The sequence below is a fragment of the Diabrotica virgifera genome, chromosome 1 (genome assembly GCF_917563875.1).
Source record: "Diabrotica virgifera virgifera chromosome 1, PGI_DIABVI_V3a".
Classification (NCBI taxonomy): domain Eukaryota; kingdom Metazoa; phylum Arthropoda; class Insecta; order Coleoptera; family Chrysomelidae; genus Diabrotica; species Diabrotica virgifera.
The window spans coordinates 54,980,677-55,001,347 of NC_065443.1; the positions used below are offsets into that span (position 1 = coordinate 54,980,677).

At 37.4% G+C, this 20,671-nt stretch overlaps 1 protein-coding gene across 1 annotated transcript in view; it reads left to right on the top strand.

Moving 5' to 3' along the window:
- The window catches only part of LOC114328599 (ATP-binding cassette sub-family G member 1), a gene marked incomplete in the record, with an annotated part of 266,280 nt that overhangs the window by 229,712 nt on the left and 15,897 nt on the right, over positions 1-20,671 (top strand). Inside the window, 1 exon segment of the mRNA XM_050657211.1 lies at positions 2,949-3,117. Within this exon segment, the coding sequence (XP_050513168.1) occupies positions 2,949-3,117 (169 nt within the window).

Here is a 20,671-nt window from a genome sequence, read left to right on the forward strand (position 1 = left end):
CTAATGGGACGTTAAATTTAAGGACAAAATTGGTTCACAATAAGACTTAACCAAGGACAACGTCTGTTTTTCCTATGGACCAACGTTGCTGCTAATAAGTAATATAATCTGATGACCAACCGACATCGGGAATAACGACGTCAATTATTGGGATAAGGTTTGACGTTAAGCTGACGTCGGTCTTAACCTATCTGTCGAATAAGTGCAATTAAGTGGCATACTTCAACGACTACTCAACGTCGGGAATTACAACGTATTTTTTAGGATAGATGCCAACGTTCAGAGGACGTTGGTGTTTTATCGAGTGAGATTAAGGCGTGTTCACGACGACGACCGGTCGTCGGGAGTCTGTCGTCAAGACCAGGTTTTTTGCGCTTACTTTAGGACGTATTAGGTATACCAATAGGTAAATTCGAGGTGTGCAAGGTAAAAATAGGTTATACTAAAGGTCGGCAGGGGGTGTCCTTGTCCAAATCAGTTAAAATGTAGTGCAATTTAGGTCGCGAGTCAAATCCGCCATTAATGAAAGATCGCCATGGTTCAGCCAGTTTTTTGAAACATAATGTTTGACAATTTTTTTGCTAGATTTTAATGAATATTTGATTTTAATTAACGAATTTTGTTTATATATAAATCAAGGATAATTTTGTATGGGTCTAGACATAATAATATGTTTTTTTAATTACGATGGTTATTTATATTTTTACCGTTTTGTTCGATTTAACCTGTAAATTTCTGAGGCGCTTTCAGTATTTAGCAATTTTTATACCTAGTTTAACAGTACACTTCCTTGCGTTTGTAAATTTTCGACCGCATTATGCAATGAGGCAGATGATTAATAAAATAATTATACAAGTCACTTAGGTTATATTCTGAATAGAGTAGGAACCTACTTAAATAAGTATCAACAGGCCGTCATGCATCTTAGTTTCTGATGATTTAATATCCTCCAAGATTATTAACCTATTTGGTAAAAATGAAGTGTGTTCTCCTTACTTCTGTGGTAGAGAAAACAAGACTACAAAACTAACATAATTTGACGATAAAATATCTCGAGCTGAGAAGTCGAGAGGGGGACGTCGAGGCAACCCGTATTTCTATTCCCCACTTAAGTGCAAATAGCGGTTTTCTGACCGTCGTCGCAACGTCGCGTATTAACGTTGGGACATTTAATCCAACGTTAAGACGTCGTAATATTACGTCCAATTGCTTCTTGGGGTACTTCATCAAATTATTTTCTGCTTAACCGAAAATAATTTAAAAAACAGTCTAAGCTCACAGCTCCTTTTCATACCTATAGCTGCTTTCCCAAAATGATTTTTTCCTCTTTGACATGTTGTATAATAAAATTATGCGGGGAAAATCCATAAAATATACAGGGGAAAATCCAGGCAAATCCAGAAGTGTAGGAAGGAGAAGAACCTTGATGATTGCCAACCTCCATCGCGGAGATGGCACGTGAAGAAGAAGATAATAAAATTGTTTCTTCAAATGATGCGTCCGACTCCGACATGGAACCGTCCAGAAACAAAGCCATAATTAAAATAAAAAAAGTCTCTTTCTATGTTACAATAATATATTTGCTATTTGCACTTCAAAAGTTTCGAGAGGACTGCTTTCAAATATGCCCTCACACTGCGTGGCACGTATATTTTCTGACCTGCTCTGCACTGTGTCGCCTGTGTCACCTGCGTCCCAATGTGCGGCTTACTTTAGTGATACCTAAAATCGACGACTGGTTAAGGGTCGTATTTAAAATATTTTGTTATATACCTACGAGTATATTGTAGATATCCTTGAAATCCGTCTTGTTCTTGATACAATTTTGTGATACAAATCTTAACATTTGTAAAGTTAAAAGGATGGCTATTTTCTATAGAATGTTTGGCTAAGGCTGTAGTGTTTAATGTGTTGATTTGTACACTATGTTTGTGCGCAACAGCGCAACAGCCCTTTTATGCATATATAGGTGTGTTTGCCCAATATATTTTGAATTGCAGTCTTTACAATTTACTTTATAAACAACATCCTACTGATTATCTTTAGTAACCTTGTTTATGATTTTTATTGCTAACATTTTCGGACTTGAGTTACATGACACGGAAGCTAATAGAATAATAGAATAGGAGAATATAACAAACGGGGTCTCGAAGTCAACATTAAAAAAACTGAAGCCATCTATATTGGAGGGACAAAGCAGTCCATTACATTAGACGATGGGGTAGACTTATGATGAACACAAGTACCTGGGCATGAAGATAAATCAAGATAGAATACTCGATGCTGCTATAAAAGACATACAGGGTAGAAAAGCCATATCCATGATGAACGGCATTCTGTGGGACCAAACAATATCTAGGGCGAACAAACAACTCATACACAATACCATACTTAAGAGTATAATCACATAATATGGCAGTGAAGTTTGGCCACTAAAATAAAGAAGAGAGAAAATGTTACTGGTAACAGAAATGGACTTCTGGAGAAGAGAAGCAGGCAAATCAAGAAGAGATCGGATACCAAATGAGAGAATACGAGAAATGTTGGGAGTCACACATACAATAATTGATGACATAAAAACAAAACAACTCATATGGTACGTCGGAAGGCGTCAGAAAACGCTGTAAATCGATAGTAGTGTAGCTAATAACATTTTCCATATATGTTCGGAGAATCCATTAATTTGTGGTAGAGATTATTTGAGTCGGTGACATTACCATTATTATTGTAAGGTATAATTTGTGTTTGTTTTGGAGTGGTTGGTATTGAAATTAGATTGATTTTTGATAATGTGCATTCTTTTTTTATTTAGACGGTTGTAAAATTCTGGCAGATAATTCTTTTTTTTAGTCTCCGAAGATATCTAAGACTAAATACAACACTTATTTTATGACTTGTACCTGTGTTGGTATTAAAATGTAAATATTTTCGTTTTTTTTTATTTATAGGGTCCATCGCTGAACAGAGTATTGGCCCACATTGTTATTGGTCTGATCTTTGGCTATTTGTATAGAAACGTTGGAAGTGCCGCGGATACAGTTTTAGCAAATTATGTATATTTGTATGGTACTCTTTTACTCACAGTATATACTGGTAAAATGCCCGTAACTTTATCATGTAAGTATTATCTTATTCTTTTTCTCATGATCATCTTTCAGTGCGTCACAGTTTTTCGATTTCTTTCTAACGTATTAAATTGTATATGACAGAAAAAAGGCACGTCGGTGGTTACTTTGGTAATTATTCTAGTTCGGTGATTATCCTAGTTGTCGATAGATGGCGCCATAATAAAAAAATAATTTTTTTTTAATTAGATAATATTACAAATATAATCTGTATAATTTATAAGACTATACAAATCAAAGAAAATACCATTTTATAAATACAAGAAACACATTTGATTTGTTTTTATTCCAAATTGAAAATAAAATGTGACAACTGTCAGATTTAACTAAAATGTCATGTTAGAATAAATGTCATAAATGTGTATTATCACGGACTTACCCTTTTTCCTATCATTTGTTACGCACTGAAAAATGCTCATGAAAAGGACAATATTATTTATTATTTCTTCATTAAGTACGAATAATATTAAAATAGGAAGTGGTTGAATGCTCGAATATATGAAATTTACAGAAATAAAAGGCAGATATCGAGTTACTCACGTTAACTCACAAAGTAAGTATTTTATCAAAAAAATATTATTAGTCAAAATGTAGCTTATAAAAAGTCGAAAAAAAAGGTGTACTCATGATATTTAAAAATCCAGTAAAAGCAAAATTAGAGCTCATGAAAATACGTTATTATTCGTCAAATTCCAAAACAAATATTTCAACGTGAAATAACCAAAAAATGAAGCACTTTTCGGGAAAACTTTAAAACTTTTTTAAAGCGTACAAAATAAAGTTGGCTCCTTTTTTTTGATAAAAAAAATCGTGGAAATATATTTTGGTTTTATTTGTTTATCTGTAAGACAATTTGTCAAATATGGCTGTTCAAAGTTTGCATACACTCGTGATTAGTTACTCGTTCAAGTCTTTTCAACTACAACCCTTTCAAAAATAATTACATTGAACTGGTGAAACTTACAGATCATATAAAAAATACATAAGTAAAGTAAATAATAAAGCTGGAAGGAATAATTTCATTTGGGGTGCTAAATAGGGGAAATGTTCACGATTTTTTTAACAAAAAAAATATTTTGAGCGTAACTCGCTTAGTTTTGATCCTAGAAACTTCTGTAGAAAATAAAAATAAAGCTTTTCTAAAATACTTTAAATAATTTTTAATGAGTTTTTAAAGAATAGTGCTTCATTTTTTGTTAATTCGACGTTGAATTATTCGATTTGGAATTTGACGAATAAGAACGTATTTTTCATGAGCTCCATGTTTGTTTAAACTGGGTCTAGAGACATCATGAATACACCATTTTTTGTTTTTTTTTTGGCAAAATACATTGCTAAGAACAAGAAAAGCCACCTGAAAACGTGTTTTTTTATGAAAAATCAACAGTTTCACTTGCAAATAACTCAAAAAGTATTGATTAAGTTAAAAAAACTCTATAGAACCAAAATTGCTTAGACTTGGTCAGTTTATCCATTTCTGGACTTATTTTAAACGTTTATTTTTTCAACCCCGAGAAGAGGTGACATTCACCCCCCAAGTAAAAGCAACCAACGGTACAAGTTCAACTTTGAAGTGGAGGGTTAGTAGAACCTACATCCAAATTTTCATACAATTCGGTGGTGACCCTGAAAATTACACAGTATCGTCGGTTTTCACGATCATTTATTGGGCTATATAAATTGTTTTTGTTTTACTTGCATGATCTTTTATTTTGTAATATTTACGATTTATCTAATTTCAGTAAATTGTATTGTTATTTTCTGACTCTACATATTATGTATCTAAGCTTAAACCATAAAATTGTAAAAGGACACCGCACACATCTTATGGAAAATATAATGTCACTCAAACGAAATAAAATTTACGTGAATAAATTCGTCCCGAATTTACGATCATTTCTTATCATTGCGCCAACTCTGTATTGTAAATAATAAGAGCGTAAATTGATAAAAATAAATCTAAAATCAAATGGGAATGTACGTGTGTCAAAAAGACAAAAAAGATTTTGTAATTCGCTTACTCCATGAATCTTTCTGAGGGATTAAGGCAGATGCTTACTCTTATCTTATCCTATTATTATTCATACCTAATAAAGTAGGTAAAATGGTCAGTTTTACCGCCTCAAATCTGCTTAAGCTAATGGTGAATAGACTGTTTTCGGTCACATTCACCTCAGCGGTCAAAGTAACCCGATTTTACGGTAATAAAGTAGGTATAAATTGGTCAGTTGTACCGCCTCCAATCTGCTTAAGCTAATGGTGAATAGACTGTATTCAATAGCTGCTAGACTAATATTATTTATGAATGCCAGTTTTATAGACTTCAAAACGCGATTTTGATAAATTTTAATTACAATCAACGCCCTAATTAACCTAAATTCAGAGTTGGCGCAATAGTATCAAATGATTGAAATTTCGGGACGAATCTATTTATGTAAATTTTATTTCATTTTAGTGACATTATATTTTCCATAAGATGTGTGCAGTGTCCTTTTCAGTGACAAAAAAGCATATTTACATATTCTATTCTAATAGATTTTTTCTATTCTGTTAAAAAAGAATATTGTTTCATTTACTTTCTCGTGACTCAAACTATTACGACGAACAATAAAGTTATTATTTGATAACATCTTCAAAGCACGCATACAAATCTTCTATTATTAACAGAATAATCGCTTCCGTTTTATACTTAAATTATAATCATAGGGAGAGTAGATAATTCTGTTAAATATTCAAGTCAGGAAAGGTACTATTATAATTAACGTTAAAAAAATTACCTTGACAAGGCGATTTAAGATAGTTACACGCAGGGCCCCCGCAAGGCTGATTGGCGCCCGCGTGCGGGACATATTTTGGCGCCCTTTAAATCTACTATACAGTGTGAGTGGGGAGGAACGCACCAAACTTTAAGACTGTATAATATACGTAAAAATAATAAAAAATAACTCATATGTCGTTATTCGATTTTCATTTGTTTGCGAGATAACGGGGTGTTAAAATTTTTCTTAGAAACTGACGATTTATTTATTGCTCTAAAACCGGTTGAGGCGTGCAAATGATATTTGGTGGGCTTTAAGACACAGTTGGTGCACATGTTTTGATACACAATTAAGAATTTTATATTCACCATTGACGCGCGTACGGGTAATAGTCTAAAATTTTTTAAAGATAAAAATGGTACGCCACTGAAATATTTCAAATTAAAAATTATTTTTGAATTCGCTGTTTAATTTCTGACAAACAATATATTTTCATGTTTGTTCATACGACGCTTCGTTTTCATGCAAAAAATGAAATATCTTAACGCTTACAAAGCATTCGAAATAAGTTTCTACACATTCATTTAGAAACTTCGTCGACAACTTTGTAAGCGTTAAGATGTTTTATTTTTTGCATGAAAACGAAGCGTCGCATGAAAAAAAGGGAAGATAGATTTTTTATCACAAACTGAACGAGGAATTCAAGAAAGATTTTTAATTTGAAATATTTCAGTGGCGTACCATTTTTATCTTTAAAAAATTTCAGACTATTACCCGTACGCGCGCCAATGGTGAATATAAATTTCTTAGTTGTATGTCAAAACATGCGCAATAACTATGTCTTAAAACCCAGCAAATTTCGTTTGCACACCTCAACCGGTTTTAGAGCAATAAATAAATCGTCAGTTTGTAAGAAATATCTTAACACTCCGTATCTCGGAAACAAATGAAAATCGAATAACAACATATGAGTTATTTTGGATTACTTTTACGTATATTATACAGTCTTAAAGTTTGGTGCGTTCCTCCCCACTTATCCCGTATAAAACTAATAATTATTTTTGAACAATTTAAACCCATACTGAAAAACTACATTATTACTGAGGCCGAAAGTCCCTGAAAACTTCTATAATGTTGATTTTAATAAGTTACAGGGGTGAAAATAAAAGGGAAAATTTAGTGTGATTTTTAATAATTGCAAATATTTAATTCAAAAGAAACTTTTTATTTATTTTAAGGGACTTTAATTTTAATTTTATTTTTAAGACTGTCGGCCCTTTGCAATAACGTTATCTTTCATTCTGCGTTTAATTTTTTTAAAAATACTTATTAGTTTTCTCAGGATTCGAAAAAAAAATGAATACATTTAAAACACATTGAAAATTTTGACAGGCGACATTTTCCGCCTTTCCCCTTAAATTTTTTGCATTATTAATGAAGCACCCTGCATATTAAATTAAAAATATACATTTAAGTAAATACACAATAATATTTTGTCATTTCAAAATTTTTAAACAAATTTTATACATACATACATAACTAGGAACCATATATGGGAGATGTTTTATTATTAATTTTACGAGAAAAAGTTATTCTTCATAAAAAGTTCTGCATTGTCTAGAACTCAGAATGCAACCATCAAGATCAAATATCAAATTTATGAATCTTATACGAAGTATGTCGAAAAATATTAATTTCGGTCAAGAGCAAAGTACGTTTAGTTTTCACAATATTGAAAAGTTGTTATGAAAAGTTGTTCAGAATTAAAAACTATGTTTCTATATGCAATATGCAATTACATCCTTCTAATTGAAATATATTGCGATCTAGAAAGGCACTTTGCTTTTGACCGAAACTCATATTTTTTACATATATCTCATATAAAATTGAAAAAAATTTGATAGAATTTGATGGTTGCATCTTAGATGCAACCATGCAAAGCTTTTTAGAAAGAACTTTTTTTTCATTTATTTATGTCTCAACCCCAAAGGGTCATTGGCGTAATACAGTTAGAAGGTTTACAATTTATTTAGTACATTTATAGAATACAAGTATGACGTCAAATTGTTCATATCAAAAGAACTTTTTATCGTACATTAATTGTACTTTTCAACAACGCCCTTTTCATTTATTAGAAATAATGTGATAACTCTTTTATTATTATCTATTAATTAATTAATCAATAACAATAAAACAGTTAATTATCGCATATTCGTATCTAATAAATGAAAAAGGCGTTGGGTATCTGTAATTTGAGAAAAAAAATTTCAATTAAAAGGATGTAATTGCATATTAAAACAGTTTTTAATTAATTGCAAACAACTTTTCATAATAATGAGTAATAAGGTACCCTTTATCGAAATTCATATTTTGGATACTCATAAGATTGACACAATTTTATATTTGGTTGCAGTTTAGTTTTTAGACTATGCAAAGCACTTTATGAAGAATAATTTTTTCCGTAAAATTAATAAAAAAGACTGTGTGTGTACTTTGTACGCACGTAAGAAGTTATACTTCTATTATATGATTATATGATTATAAACGAAATTAATATACTTTTTATTTATATTTTATTTAAATATTAAATTAATTTATACTTACTACTTCTCAAACATTTTTATTAAAACAGTGCCAAAAATTAAAATAATAAAAAAATAAAACACACACAAACACATTAAAAATGCCACAAATGATTTCTGAACATTAATTGTCGTAAAATTTCGAAATTGTCGAAATTTTTTTAACTAAATACGTATTTTCTGAAAATAAAATTATATAATAAATATACTTACAATCATAAAATGTATAAAAAAAAATAAAAAAATAAAAGTTACTATTGGGATTCGAACCAACTTACCACGCGGCTGGTATTTGCGTTGTATTGGGATTCACTCGCATTAAAACTTCGCCACAGAGACAGCTTGTCATTATGTGCGAAGATCGTCTAACTAAACAGATTAACCTTTTGACATTTTTAACTTATGTAAATCAAATTATTTTGATTTTGAATTGAAATGATTTAGAATTGAAAAAATACAACAAAACATAGAGTAAGAAAACAATATATTAGGTGAATATTGATAGACATTTTGATGGTAATCAAATTATGTAAATAAAAGTATTACAGTGGAACCCCGATAAGTCGGCCCCCGATAACCCGGAAGTCCGGCTAACCCGGACCGATTTCCATCAGAAAAACATTTCAACAATAAAAATGTATGTAATATAATATTTGAGAGATAATGTGTATGTGTATCTGTGTAATTTGTACTACATATAAGATAGTAAAAATGACTCATGGCATACGGCGGCAGAGTGACGTCATTGTCTCGGATTATCGAAAACAACAGGCACATGTATTCCTTTATTTATTTCAAACTGTCTTAGCATTGTTCAAAAAAGACTAAAAGACTATTTAAAAAATTCTTTTTTAAACAATGGTCTTAGTCTCCACTGTTCTTAAATAACATAACATTGTTCCGATTGTGACCTTATTGTGTGTAGTATTACAGTCGTATTTTTCGCTTTCGTTCTGTAATCGAGCTTCAGATAGATTTGTGCTTGCATGTTTTTTGTCTACGTTTTTTACCAAGAAATGAACAATACTCTATACAAATTAATATACGTAATATAGATGTGTACTGTGACTTTGCATAGATATATTTAATGTTATTTCAATTATAACGGAGTTTATTTGTAAGTATACCGTATTTTATTAATTTTTACTATATTATCCGGCTAACCCGGATTTTCGATAACCCGGATCGGCCGCGGTCCCGATTAATCCGAGTTATCGAGGTTCCACTGTACATACTACTGATGTATTTTGGTAGGTTCAAGGTAGGTATCGGAGCCCGTATAACGACTAATAAATTTCGCAATCACTTGCGTCGTGCAAAGTGGCTATGTTCAAATATCATAACAAAATTTGATCAACTATTTATAAAACACTTACCAGTGAAAGATTCTTTAGCTTTGAATAAGCGAGATCTGCGGCAGGCATACTAGTCACAGTTTGATGAGCTTTCACATTGGCATGCAACAATCATCTCTTCTATGTAAATAAGTCCAAAAATATAATATGAAAACTATTTAAAAAGGCAGTATAACCATTAACTAACTTTTTGTTTGTTGTTTCTCTTCCTACAAATTTTAAAACGCAACAAGCATACATTATAACCAAACCACAGTCCCACAGCTGCCATATTGGATAATTTTTGTCATGTCATTTGAACATCCAATCAGAACAAAGTTATAATGCGCATGCGCCCGGTCGCTAGGTTTTACCATATAAAATTTCACCGTCATTACGCCCGTAAAGAAGTATAACTTCAATAAAAAAGTTTTCCATATGGTTCCAAGTTAGGCAGATGCAATGTCTTAATTATTTTCGGGCATAATTATTTTTTTCAGTAATAACACAATATTTTATTTTTGACATTTCTCTAGCTGTTCATGAAATAATTAAAATTGTATATAAAAAATGATTATCTCATTCAAAATAAATATTTATTTTTTACCAAACCTTCAGTTTGGCGCCCCTTTGGGGTTACGCCCGCGTGCGCCGCACGCGTTGTACGCCCGGTTACGGGGGCCCTGGTTACACGATATTTTGATACTGACGTTGCGTTGGTTGTTTAAAAGCGAACTTAAATATCCTCCAGATGATCTGAAAGTGGTGAACTAAATTTAAACAAAAAGAAATTTTTCGTAGAAAGTTTAATCGTAAAAAACAATGCATTAGCCGTTTTATTGCATTACCTGTAGTGGTAGGGGAGCCCAAGAGGATATTTTTGCAGTTACTTTTGCTGAAACTGTGCGTCAGATTATCACATGGGGATACACCTTGTACCCTGTAAATGTACCTCTACCATATATTGGGGCTTAATACAGGGGAGTTGGTTAAGGGGGTTCCGAAAAAAATCTATCCTTAGAAAAACTCGAAATCGTCATATTAAGATAAGGTAAGTTTTTTTTTTTTTTTTTTTTTTTTTTTTTTTTTTTTCATATTTTTGGAGGTGGGTGGGAAATCTTCTTAAGATACCGGTCTTATGCCTGGTTATGTGGGATTCCCTCGCCGCCGCTGAGATGGCTGCACAGCTCACCACGTGTGGTACGCTGAGCCGCAATCCCCGCCGGGGCAAGAACCTACCCACTAGAAACCCTCCGTCCTCTCAACCAAAACATACTTGTGATCTGGGAATGCAGGCCGGGATCCGCTCTGGTGGGGGCATATCTGCGACACTGCATTCACCTCACGTCTCATTAAATATCTACAATGTTACATTTATATACATACACAGTTCGACTTAATTGCCACATATATACACACATATATACATATACACACATATACACATATATACACACGCATATCCTTTTTATGGACGTAGTTGTCTTCCTTCAGTCTCCTTAGATTGGAGCGTTTGTCTCACGAACGCATGGGTCCTTGCCCACGTACCTTCATCCTCACACATCCTCGCAATCATATCACTCACAGAGTCAAAACGAACACCATTCCTTCTCTCCAATTGTATTCTATCCACACTCCATCTTGCACACTCCAACAACGTATGTGACACTGTGTCGACCAAACCACAGTAAGGGCAGTTTTCTGTAGCCGCTTTCTTGAACCTGAAGAGATACGAACGGAAACAACCGTGACCGGTGAGCACCTGCGACAGGAAATAGTCCAAGCGCCGGTGCCCACATTCGAGCCACGTCTTCAGGTCCGGTATAAGTGATTTGGTCCACTGCGCCACATCCACAATTGCCTCCCATTCACTTTGCCACATCCGTATGGATATGGCTCTCTCCTCGCGTCTTACACTCTCGGTCGGACCGTTGTCCCTAGTACGATAAAATAAACGGGCCCTCTCGGAAGCCAAGATGTGAGAGGGTATGCAGCCGGTGATGGCCCACAATGCTGCCGCAGACACAGTTCTGTAGGCGCTTGCCACTCGTAAGAGACTTGCTCTGTCTGTGCGCGTCAAGAGCCTCCGGTAGGACGATATTTCTACCGCCTCACTCCAGACTGGGGCCGCGTAAAGAAGAACAGACTGTACCACACCGTGCAAAGCCCTCCTCCTTTCAGATTTGGGCCCGCCAATGTTGGGCATTATCCACCCCAACGCGGCCGCTCTCTGCGTGGCCTTGCGCGTCACCACTCGCAGGTGCTCGCCCCAGCTCCCATTCGTGTGGAGAGTCACTCCCAGATACTTAACACACTTTTTCGGGATGATCTCTGCTCCGCCGCACTCAAATATCACGTTCTCGCGTTTCCGTGGTCCCTTGAGGATCACGGCCTCGGTCTTCTCCCCAGCGAGTTTCAGACCGCGCTGACTCATCCAATCTTCCGCGAGATCACATGCACGCTGTGCTTTGTACAGAAGTTCATCAGTATCCCGCGCTACCACCAATAACGCAAGATCATCCGCGAACGCGAAAGGAGTAACCCCCTCACCGTATTCGAGACGCAATACCCCGTCATATGCCAGGTTCCACAGCGTCGGGCCAAGAACGGACCCCTGCGGCACCCCAGCCGTGACATCCACAATTACTCCTCTCTCAACAACAATTCTCCTGTCGGATAGATAGTCCGAGACCAGGTTCCTCAAGTAGCCAGGGAAGTTCCTATCCTCAATCGCTCTCATCACTGTACTCCATTGAAGTGAATTGAAGGCGTTTCTAACGTCGAGCAGGAGCAAGGCGGCCCATTTCTGGTCGCGGGCCTCCGTATTCAACGTTCGGTGCAACCCCAACACTGCATCAGTCGTGCTAACATTCTTCCGGAATCCATACTGTCTGGGGGATAAGCCTCCAGACCTCTCAATCGCTTCATTAATCCTCTCACGCAACATTCTCTCAAACAGTTTACAAATACACGAGAGGAGGCAAATCGGCCGATACTTTTCCTCTCCTTTAGGGAGGAGTATTAATTTTGATGTTTTCCAGTCCTTGGGAAAGGTATGTTCAGCGAGTACAGCGTTCATATGGCCCAGAAGCCACGCCGGCTCCAGTAGACCCAGACGTTTAACCGCCTCAGGCGGTATCCCATCTAGGCCCGGGGCCTTGCGGAACTTAAGGGCCCCCAACGCTTCAATAAGTTCGTCTAGGGAGAAGGGCGCAGCCCGCTCAACAGACCCGTCCCTCCGCGCTCCATGCCATTCGCCAGACGGGAAGAGCACTCGTGTTACCGATAGCTTCTTATCCAGCGGCATTTCGTACAGAGGGTATGCGCCGAAACGCTTCATTACAATTTTGTAGCCTTGTCCCCATACGTCCTCGTCCAGCTCGTCACATAGACCCCTCCAACATTCTTTTTTTCTAGAGCGTATCAACCTATTCAGCTCCCTCTTCTGTGCACGATATTCATTTTCCATTTGTAGCACTTCATCGGCGTTTGCTCTACGTTTCCTTGCACGCTGTACCCTTCGACGCAATGCCACACATTCCGACCTAGCATTCGCAATCTCAGCATTCCACCAGTAAGGCATTTTCCTTACCCTTTGTGGAGCTACCTTACTGGTCCTCATTGCACTTTTCACGATTTGTTCTAGTCCCTCCGGCGAGGGCGGAAGGTTTCGAACCAATTCCACTTCCCATCTAACACTCTCATCAAACACTCTCCAGTTAGTCGATTGTATTCCGCATCGGGCTCCCGGGCCCTGAGAGGTTCTGTTTCCAGTAGCGATGCCCATTCCAGTTATCGAAAACCCAATGTAGCGGTGATCCGTACCCGTATAGGTTTGCAGCACCGCCCACTCCTTCACACAGCTAGATATACGTTGGGACGCAAAGGTAACGTCTATGTACGAACCCGTCACAGAATTGCCTCTCACAAACGTGGGTTCTGAACCCCTGTTAAGTACAACAAGGTCCAGGGTTCCTATCCATTCGCTCAGCATTTGACCTCTAGTGTTGGTGATAGGAGAACCCCATTCCGCCGATTTCGCGTTGAAGTCCCCAAGCACCACGCACTCCCGATTCAATCGTCTCACTTCATTCATAATCTCATCCAGCTTACTTTCATATGCGTCGATTGCTATATTCGGTGAAATATAGCAACAGACCAGATTCATTCTCTCCATCTTAGCGACCAGATATCCATCGTGTTTGACAACATCATACACACGTAGGTGTCTGTTGCAGAAATATATCCCAACCCTACCCGAAGCATCCGCAATCCATCCTCGGTTCCCGACCAATGTGGGGTTCGGTTCCGCCGCGATCAGGACGTCAAAGTTTCCCTCCGCGGCGGAAGCCACTGCGAGACTATGAGCTAATCTCGCCGTGCCCACATTAGTCTGGAGTATCTTCAGATCCGGTCTCTGTTTTCTGGTATCCATTATATATACAGGATATTCATTCTCACATCCACACGCTCTGTCAAATTGACTCTCGCATCCATTCGACCGCTCCATTCCTAAGACTGCATTCTCCTTTCCGTTTCCTTCCTGGCCGTGTTAACCAGATGTCGGAATTTCGGACATTCCATTGAGTTGCCCCGATGTCCTGTGACTTTGCAATTAATACATTTGTGCCCTTCTTCTGGGCAATCGTTCACGGTGTGTCCCTCTGCTCCACACCGGATGCATCCCTTCAAGACCTCATTTTTACACTCAGACCTGCGGTGTCCGTACTCCATGCACTTGTAGCACCGGGCGATACGGATTTTCTCCTTAATTGTGCAGAATATATATCCCACCCTAATAAATCCTATCCGTATAAGGCGCGCTGCAATGTCTTCATCGACCTCAACTGTGGCGTTGAGGTCTCCGCCATATGTCTTACGAAGGGGTCCCCTGACTTGACACGTTCCGTTCCGTCCCGCAAAGGTCTCAATCGCGCTGACAATGTCAGTTTCTTTGGTTAGACCATCTGCTCCATTTACAAAGAGCTCCCGCCTGACTGTGCCACCTTTCGCCACTGCTCTTGTGACCGTGCCCTGTCTAGCTGAGACGATGCCCTTCACCGTTTCCGCCATCTCTCTGCCTCCTCCTAGTTCCAATACAATACCCTGATCTCTGGTCTGCCTAAGACGTTTGACAACAACGTCGCTCCTGCCGCACAGGTCTGTGCGTAACTCACCCAGTAGTTCGTCGAAGGACTTGTCCTTCGCCTTGGTGAGCACTACCACTCCTTTACTCTCTCTGGGCTTTACCATGCTCGCCCAGCTCTTCCTCGGTCCATATACCGCGGCTTTAACTTCCTTACCCTCGGCTGCCCACTCTAGAAGCTTTCGAGTAAGGTCTGTCCCCAAGCACGTCGGAGCGAAGAGCCCTACGCTCTTCCTGTCAAGGTGGCCCATCCTATTTAGAAGTTTACGGCTTGCCGCCAAGAACTTGACCGCCTCAGGTAGATCCGTGTTGCTGGGTATGAACTTGTGGATGCACCTCTCAGTGCAAGCCCTTCGCCCATCATCATCAACAATGCTCACAGAGTTGAACATTGTACCAACTCCACCCTCTTCGTCCTCAGCTACCGGAGTATCCATGAGATCTGGATACCTCTCTTTAAATCGTCCAAGAACTTTCTCGTCGACCTGGTCGGCGGAAATATACACAGCCGCGTCGTCATTACAGTCCAGCGGGCTTCCCTCCATTACAGAAACCTTGGTAAACAAGGCCTCTGGCCAATCCTCGCTGAGGAGATCCGTGATCTCCTCAGGGGTTCTGCTCTCTGCCATTCGGGTCTTAATGTTCTGGACCCGACGTTCGGTTTCCGCAGGGTCCTCTGAGGGGGACACCTGCACACCCATGTTTTTCTGTTGTGTCCGAACCATTGTGACATCGGTCTGTGTACCGATAGTTGTCTTGCACACGTTGGCCGTTTTTATGGCCGACGCCGACGCACGGGACTCCTTCGACATTGCCGCTTTAAACTGGGACATGTCCCTTTCTAATCTATACATCAGATTCCTTAAACCTCTGATACCAGACTTTATCTCAACTTTAGTTGTTACGTGGACCTTTGTTAGAACCAACACCTCTAGTACGGCCGCCTTTAGTTTAGCCATATCTTTATCTACCTTTTGTAGATTCGCACGGGGGCGATCCTCTCCGGGGGCTTCCTTACTCCGCGCATGGGATTTCCTCTTGCGTTTTCTATCGGCCACTGTCCACTCGGTAGACCGGCCGCTGGAGCTACTTTCAGAGCCGGATTGATTGGACTCGGTCGTCGATAGATCGACAAAGCCGTTTTCCGATCCACTCTCCTCATTGTTAACGTGAACAGATGTCTGTGTCACACCTGCTCTGACCTCATCCATCGATCCCTCCGGGAGAGCTCTCTCCGCCGCTGTGGACGAAGAGGGCTCACTCAAGGGTTCCCTCTCTCTCCCCTCTTCCTCTACCTTTCTGATTTTTTCTTTTTTATTTTTTTTCGTCATCTATATCCCACGAGTAGGGCCGAAAGACAGTCCGGCAGGGCAGTGCGCCCTTACCCTGCTAAGGCTAGTTTACAACAGGGTGTCGCCTGGTACCCTGAGGGATTCCGTTCTCGACCACGTGTCGTGTGGCCATTCAGTCGTCGGCACGGTCTCTCACACCTTGACTTCCGGGGTTTTTATCGCAGGTTTACTCCTTCGGTTTTTTTTTGCGTGGCAGGTTGTCTCCTGTGGGTAGGTAAGGTCATTGGATTTAGGATAGGTAACAGAGAAGGTAAAGATGGACAAGCTGGGATTTGCAGATCCATCACGAGGTTGATGTGCGGCAGTGGCATCCGGCGACCAACTCCGAGTGCCAATCTCGCCCACCACCCCCGGTGAACGGCCACTCTCCTGCTCCGTCGCGATCGCCTCACAAAACTTAGCGGCCGCGATCGGACAAGAGAGCGACCGCCTCTCCGTTTAGTCGCCTTTTACGACAAGCAGGAGGAAACTGTGGGCATATTCTACTTTAGTGGCCCGTGACCCACACGGGGAAAGATAAGGTAAGTTAAGTGTATGCAAAAGAGTGTATATTTCAAAAATCTGACGATTTGAGCGGGGCGTAAGGAAATGGGTGAGTCACAAAGTTTCACAAAAAAAGCGAATATTTCGCAAAATGAACGTCAGATCGAAAAACTAAAAAATACCTGTTCAGTATTTTTCAAAAATCTATCGAATGATACCAAACACCAAACAATGATGGTGCGGGGTAAATTTAAAATTTTAAATACGAACCCCGCGATATGTCGCGAAGTGAACATCAGATAGAAAAACTGCAAAATAGACGTACCTATTCAATATTTTTGAAAAATCTATGATTCTTATTACGTAAAAATAAGCAACTATTATTGAAGATATTTTTTCGAATTATGGGCAGATGGCGCTAAAATCGGAAAAAACGATTGTTGGAAATGGAAAATTAATGGGTATGTGGGGTAATGATTTACCCCATTTATCACAACCCAATAAGTCTCCATTATGTTCGAGAAACTGCAAATTTAGCAGACTTTCCTCCCCTACTATAGTATCAACTTCCAATGTTAACTGTTATCAGAGTTTATAGTTAATAGACCTTGATCTGGAATTTTTTATTCCTTACGTTTCAAAGACAACTGAACCAAAATTTAATTTGGGAAAATATGGGTGACAAGGTCGATGAGGGTTAAATAAAGTTATAACAACAGTAAAGGAAATCTGTGTGAAGAATTTAAGTCTACTCAAAGCTAAAAAAGAAGGCTTGGACGACAGAAAACATATTGGATTTGATGTATAAATAAGATATAATTCGACGTAAAATACGAGAAAAGCAACTAGTCAACATCTAGCCAAACAGTGTCATGAAACTGAAGAAGTCGAAAATAGATACGACACGTTTAACATGTATAAAAAAGTGAAATAAGCGTCTGATATCTTCAATAAGAGACACTTTTAAACTGCTACATGATGCACATATTATCTAATATTTGAAATAGAGGACAAACTTAAAGAATGGGAAAATTACATTACGAACCTTTTCAAACACGATAGGAGTATAGACATGGATCCCGCGTACCAAAAAAAAATTATTAATAGCAAGCTGAAAATTTGTTAATATCTTAACGGTGTCTAGTCGGACAAACTTTGATGTATGGGAATACTGGAACAGGGGAAGTTTTAATTGTGGAACAGGTTAAAAATTTGGAACGTCAGACTACGAAAACGTTCCATGTATTTTGTCGGACAGAACTTCCAGTTGATTTGTTACCATTTTATTAAACTCTCATGCAAAAATCAGACTGGTGTTTATCACCAAATGGGCATTTTAATGAGTGGAATACGAAGAAAATGTCAGATGACAGGAATCATGTTGGTTAGTAATAGCAGTCTGATTTTTGCATGAGAGTTTAACGAAAGGGTAACAAAACAAATCAATTGGATGTTCTGTCAGACATAATACATGGGACGTTTTCGTAATCTGACGTTCCGAATTTTTAAACTGTTCCACAATTAAAAGTTCCCCTATTCCAGTGTTCCCGTACATCAAAGTTTGTCCGATTAAACACCGTTAAGCTATTAACAAATTTTCAGTTTGCTATTAATCAACTTTTTTTTGATACGCGGGATCCAGGCCTAGTAGTTTACCCTAATAACACGCTCTGAAGTGATACAAGCCATACAATCATCAAAAATGGTAAAGCGACAGGTACTGATGAAATTCCAAGTGAAATATAGTAGCATAAATAATAGCAATGTTGTAGAGACTATAACTTCGTTTTTCAACACCATTTATATGTACCAGCGGACACCTACCTAATGGTTGGTCCAATGCATTGTCTATAGATAGCTCTACCTAAAACGATAGCCCAAATATAGGTTACTACAAAATATTATGAAAGGGAAAATAGCAGCAAACGCAGTCCAGGACGAAGAAGAACCTGTGAAGGCACTGAATGAAGTTGATATAGCTATGATGGTAACCAACGTTCTGAAAGGATATGGTAACTGAAAAAGAATAAACGTTTCGTCTTTAACTGTGATTTCTTCCGCATTGCCTTTCATTATCTCTACTATAAGAACAAAACATGAGGACAACAACTAAACAACTATACCAGTGTACGGGAAGCCTACACTCTATTGGAAAATAATAAAACAGCTTATCTAAAAATAGTAAATTCAATATCTATCCATGGGTATCTGGTAGAAGAAGTACGGCGAAGGAGCGCCGAGGAGCAAGATATCCAAATGAAACAGAACAGAGAAACTCATACCTTACCACAGAATCAAAAACTTATATTTTTTGTATATGACAGAGGTCATTTGTCAGATATCACCTGATAGTCTAGTAAAATAAAATTACACTACATGTAAATCAAAATGTAAATTCGTACAGATTGAAACAAATTTTATATCAAAGTTTAGGTGGGTACAAAAGATATTTTCAAGAAAGTATCCAAATCATACAAGGGGATCATTGTTTAAATAATTAAAAAGGGGTCATTTTTGCGTAAAAATTACTTTTTTAACTGCTGAGGTCATCCAATTACTAATGAAGGTCTATAGGATTGTTTTCTTTAAAGTTGAAGGGTGAATCTTTCATATAAGACTTACTAAATTAAATTTGGCCCCCTATTTATTTAAATAATTATACATAAATCTTTAAAAACAAATTTACAAAAAATTATTTTTAGCGTTTTAAATAAGCACTATAAAATATCTTATTTTACAGAATGAGTTGCGCTATGTTATCAGTATTAATAAAAAAAAAAATTGGTGCAAAAATATTTCATATTTCTTGAGATATTGAATTTGTTTATTAAATATTACTCTATTTCCAATTGCAAAAACGCGGTTGTTGCCAAAGAAATATTAACCTGTATTAAATCTTATTATTTTTATTTTTATGTATATTTTCGATAAATGTATTGATAAATTCAAATTTCAATTAAACTTCCCTCTAAAATGGCATTTGAAAATTATTCAAATTTGTTTATAATTTGTTTTTTTAATAGCGTCGTGGGAATTAAATATTTTGAAATGCCGTTTCGATAATTGGGTTCCTGGGAATTTTTCACTAATTAACAAATTTTTTTGTCTTTTTTTCCTCTTCTTTTTTTTTTCTTCGAATTATATTACTACGGGCCCTTTTTGGGTTAAGTTTCATTAAGAACGTCAAATCTCTAAGTTGTAGATTCTAGACCTAAAAATATTAAGATTGGTCTAAAATCACTTAAATAAAATGTGACTACTTACTGAGTTACAGGGTATTTTATTTAAAAATTTAAAAATTATTTTTACCAAGTACTTTCAAACTATTTGACGTATCCTTATCATACTTGATAGAAAGTGTGAGTACTATACAGTCTACTAAATTGTGATAAATAAAAGTTTCTAGCTACCACCAGAGGCGTACGACATGGGACAGTTAATAATTGACCCTTCCCAAATTCTACGCCACTGAGGAAATTACTATTTTAGCGAAATTTTTCGTTTCTCCAATACTTTCTATGTAAATAATATGCTCCTTACTGGTAACGATTAAGTCATTAGTTTTCGAGATATTGGACGTTAAAAATGAAACGGCATAGTTATTTTGATTCATTCATTCATTCATTTTAAACTTCCAATATCTCTCAAACTGATGACTTTATCGATACCAATAAAGTTATTTACATACAAAGTATTGGAGAATCGAAAAATTTCGCTACAATAGGTTTCTTCGTAGTACGATCCAATCGATCAGCAACCGTTGACAACCATCAGACGCATGCGCAGTTAACAGTTAGCGCTGCGCAGTTAACAGTTTAAGTTCGTAGACTACGAACGCGCTTGCGTCTGACGGTTGGCAACGGTTGCTGATCGTTCTACGAACAAACCTA